The sequence below is a fragment of the Sinocyclocheilus rhinocerous genome, unplaced genomic scaffold (genome assembly GCF_001515625.1).
Source record: "Sinocyclocheilus rhinocerous isolate Xijiao unplaced genomic scaffold, SAMN03320098_v1.1 scaffold13023, whole genome shotgun sequence".
NCBI lineage: Eukaryota > Metazoa > Chordata > Actinopteri > Cypriniformes > Cyprinidae > Sinocyclocheilus > Sinocyclocheilus rhinocerous.
The window spans coordinates 1,680-5,869 of record NW_015626169.1 but is presented as its reverse complement, the minus strand read 5'-3'; the positions used below and the strand labels follow the sequence as shown (position 1 = coordinate 5,869).

The window sequence follows — 4,190 nt, the reverse complement described above, 5'->3', positions numbered from 1 at the left end:
ACATTCTTCCGTCCACCATGGGACTATCTTCTTTCTCCTATTCCCAAAACTTCTTGGAATTTACTGCCGTTTCCTTCCCATTTACCACATTTATTCTAGTGCCATCTCCATTGTTTACACATACTAAATTTTTTAGTTCCATTAATTCCTCTATTACCTCCCCATTTGAATCATTATAACTATCCCACAACGTATTATGCCCATTAAAATCTCCACAACAAATAACCTTACCCTCTAAATTTATTGCAAGTTCCTCTATGTTTTCCAATGTTATTTTCTTACACGGATTATAATAATTTACTATTTTAATATTTCCTTCATTTGTCCAAACTTCAATTACTATAAATTCCAATTCCTTTCCTTTTACCATTACCGTATAATGCATATTCTGTTTGATAAAAATACCACATCACCACCCATTACCCTTGTCTCTATCTCTCCTAACACTATCATATCCTCTATGTTTTCCAATGTTATTTTCTTACACGGATTATAATAATTTACTATTTTAATATTTCCTTCATTTGTCCAAACTTCAATTACTATAAATTCCAATTCCTTTCCTTTTACCATTACCGTATAATGCATATTCTGTTTGATAAAAATACCACATCCCCCCCATTACCCATGTCTCTATCTCTCCTAACACTATAAAGAGGATGAAGTATTCATCAGGTGCCCTTTTATACTTCCGGGCTCCCTACCTATGACGTCAAGGGCCATGTGGGCCAATAGGTTGGCGTTGTTTAACACGTGCTTCAGATACCGGTCATGCAGGCTGCATTTCCCATTGTGCCCCCTAGAGGGCGCATCGTTGAGTTCCCTAGATTGGTGAACTGATTTATTTTGTGGCCTTAATTGTGTTTCATTGTTTCATGCTACAATGGCATGTGTTTCTACTTTTTCTTTTTCTTTTTTCTTTTTAGAAGTTTGGATGTCTCTGGAGTGTAAATATGTTTGTGTGATGTATTTAAAGTGCACTTAGTAAAGAGCTCAAGAGTTTTCAGCTGCACTATTACTTTGTTTCACTGCATTTTTGCTGTTGGCAGTAAGAAAATCAGGTAATCATTTTAATGCAGTATAGATTCATATTGCTGACACTGACACTGAAAATGCTATTTATGTTTTCATATTTAGATAATTTTTATTTATTTTTCCAAATTGATTTTATGAAATATTTTATATGCACAAATTGATGCTGTCCTACTTGACTACATTTTATGCGTTCTTGTGAAAAGTATTTTTCTGTGCTAATGAATCTGGAAACCATTGTTTTTCTTTTCATTTTTTTCTTCACTTTCACTGGACACTCAACTCAGTTTTGAGCTCATGTGTAGTTGCTGTGTTTGGTCTCTGTGTGTCAGTAGTGAGTGATAGTGTTTGAGCAGCTGCAGCATCAGTTCATCACTGTGACTCTGACTGACGGAGGTTTTTGTACGACTCTTTAGCACTGTGTGAACACCCAGTTACTGCTGATGCTGTGTATACCCTGACAGTAATAATGTCCAGCATCTTCAGTCTGGACTCCACTGATGGTCAGAGTGAAATCACTGTTAGATCCACTGCCACTGAATCTAGATGGAGTTCCTGACTGGAGGACGTTTGCATAATAAATCAGGAGTTTAGGAGCTTCTCCAGGTTTCTGTAAGTACCAGGATAGAGGCTGAAAACCCCAACCCTGGTAAACTTCAGGTCTGGTTTTACAGGACATGGTAACTGTGTCTCCTGGTTGAACAGGTTTGACTGCAGGCGTCTGAGTGACTGTCACTTCAGCTGCTGATTCTACATCAAGAATAATGAATAAACATTCAAAATAAAATATCTGTTGAACAATATTTCTAGTGCAGATGATCAGTTAGAGTATTGTTTCCTCACCTGTGAAACAGTAGCTAGTGAAGATCCAGATGAAGATGGTGATGAAGCTCATGGTTGCTGTTGGTTCAGATTCTCAGTGTTCAAACTCACAGAGCTATAAAACCTCCTGAAGCTTGTGCTGCAATGCAAATCATCTCTATGTAAATCTGTGTATGGGTTACAGTAGATGATGCATGTAAAACATAACAGGTTCATTCCTTGTCAAATCAACCAAATAAAAAAAAAATTCCCTAGCTTTCTGAAGAAAGACAGACATGTATAATGACGAAAGCCAAAATATTAAATGTCATGGATGAATATTTACTGAGTAATCCACCATTTTGTAGAGGAGGGTCAAAATGGCAATTTACAAAATCAAAACAACATATGGCACCATTATTGTTTGATTTGCTATCAATTTACGTACTCTGTTCTCTCTGACTCTGACCATAGTTGAGTCAAATCCATCTGTCACAGGACAGATCACAGTTTAAGAGAGCTGATTTCACTCCTGTGTTTGGTCTCTGTGTGTCAGTAGTGAGTGATAGTGTTTGAGCAGCTGCAGCATCAGTTCATCACTGTGACTCTGACTGACGGAGGTTTTTGTACGACTCTTTATCACTGTGTGAACACTGGACCACGGAAGCTTTCCAGACAGTAATAATGTCCAGCATCTTCAGTCTGGACTCCACTGATGGTCAGAGTGAAATCTTTGTCAGATCCACTGCCACTGAATCTAGATGGAGCTCCTGACTGGATGGTGCTTGTTCTATAAATCAGGAGTTTAGGAGCTTCTCCAGGTTTCTGTAAGTACCAGGACACACAGGGTGGGCTGCAGGCTGTATCACTACTACTGAATTTACAGCTCATCTCTACATTTTCTCGTGGTGTGGCAGTTTTCACCGAAGGAGTCTGAGTGACTGTGATCTGAGCTTTACACCCTGAAAAACAAATCTTTTATGAGTCTATAAAATATATATTAGGCTACTTATCATATTTTTAAGTGATAAAATTATATAATTTAAATGATTCAAATATATACTAGTCACCTTGTAGTGTAAAGCAGTATGAAAGAGTCCAGATGAAGATGATGATGAAGGTCATGTTGATGAAGATTGTTGTGTGTGTCAGTGATGAAGTGTTAAACTCACAGCACTATAAACACTCTCAGAGCACTGAAGCATCTGATCAATATGCAAACACACTCCACATCATTTACATGAAGACAGTCACTCAGTCTCAGTCATAGGCCTAGAATAAAAAACCATTCCTGAAGTGAGAACATCTAGTAATAATTAGTCTTTTTAATAGCATTCAATCGTCTATTAGCCAAACTATTAAAAATGGTATCATTCCGTTTAATTCTCAATATATCTTCAAAACCAACTTTAGTATATTAACCTGACTCTCTCCTGTGAGACTTTGAGAATATTTTTGACTGTAGTTGGATAGAAACATGACTGTTAATTCATAAATTAACTTGTTCCTGCAGGTTTTTACAGAAATGAGGATCATCACACACGTGTCTCTGTCAATCAATGAATCAACTGAGTTTGATTGTGTCGCATCACATGATATACATTTTTTTTTCTTTATTTTTTTCAGAAATTCAGGTTTGTGCTTTAGTAATAACACAGACTGCATAAAGCAGATGAAGTAAAGTAAGGTAATGTCTGCTGTGAGTGGATGTGTTTGTTGGAGACTCAGTTGATGTGTGTTTGTGCAGTTTGTGAAGCATTCAGGAGGTTTTTGTTCAGCTGCTCTATTAGTTTCTATCACCGTGGGTCACTTTTGGCAGCGGCACCAAACTGGATGTTGGCAGTAAGTAAATCATCATTTAATATTATTAATACAACAACTGACTGTTAAACACTTTGTTGCTCTATAGAAAGGATGCATGTTTCCATTTATTTGTATATTTTAATTTTATTTTTAGTTCACATTGAATGTTTGGCAGTCAACATTGTAAATGTGGTTTTCATTGTCGTGGCATCTTAGTTGTCATCCAGTGAACTGCAATCATTTCTGTTATGATTTTATAAGATTTTATTGCTTCAGCTTTTTTTTTTTACTCATTGATCATTAAATTCTAAATGGTTAAAATGTGCATTGAAATAGAATTTACATTCGGTTGTCATTTTGGCACCCCTTTGATTTTACTTGAAAATTTAAGACAGTAAATTTAAATTTTCAGATTAGTGTGCACTCTAAAAAATGCTGGGTTAAATATAACCCAGCGCTGGGTTAAAAAGGGATACACCCAGCTATTGGGTTGTTCTGACCCAGCGGTTGGGTTGTTTTGAACCCAACCGCTGGGTCAAAACAACCCAATAGCT

General features: G+C 36.6%; 1 long non-coding RNA gene and 3 gene segments (V, D, J or C); 2 read left to right on the top strand and 2 right to left on the bottom strand.

Annotated features, from left to right (window-relative positions):
* Positions 1 to 1,372: 1,372 nt before the first annotated feature.
* On the bottom strand, positions 1,373 to 1,942 carry LOC107711184 (Ig kappa chain V region K29-213-like). The segment is given in 2 exon segments: positions 1,373 to 1,782; positions 1,876 to 1,942. Coding segments are annotated over 2 exon segments (390 nt in total).
* Positions 1,943 to 2,442: 500 nt separating this feature from the next.
* LOC107711174 (Ig kappa chain V region S211-like) lies at positions 2,443 to 2,958 on the bottom strand. The segment is given in 2 exon segments: positions 2,443 to 2,795; positions 2,904 to 2,958. Coding segments are annotated over 2 exon segments (378 nt in total).
* Positions 2,959 to 3,255: 297 nt separating this feature from the next.
* LOC107711192 (uncharacterized) lies at positions 3,256 to 3,590 on the top strand. Its single transcript, XR_001636675.1, has 3 exons — positions 3,256 to 3,268; positions 3,347 to 3,413; positions 3,581 to 3,590. It is a non-coding gene; the product is annotated as an uncharacterized LOC107711192 (long non-coding RNA).
* A 39-nt stretch (positions 3,591 to 3,629) lies between these two features.
* Positions 3,630 to 4,190, top strand: part of LOC107711164 (Ig lambda chain C region-like) — a gene marked incomplete at its 5' end in the record, with an annotated part of 1,623 nt that continues 1,062 nt past the window's right edge. Inside the window, 1 exon segment of the C gene segment in view lies at positions 3,630 to 3,675. Within this exon segment, the coding sequence occupies positions 3,630 to 3,675 (46 nt within the window).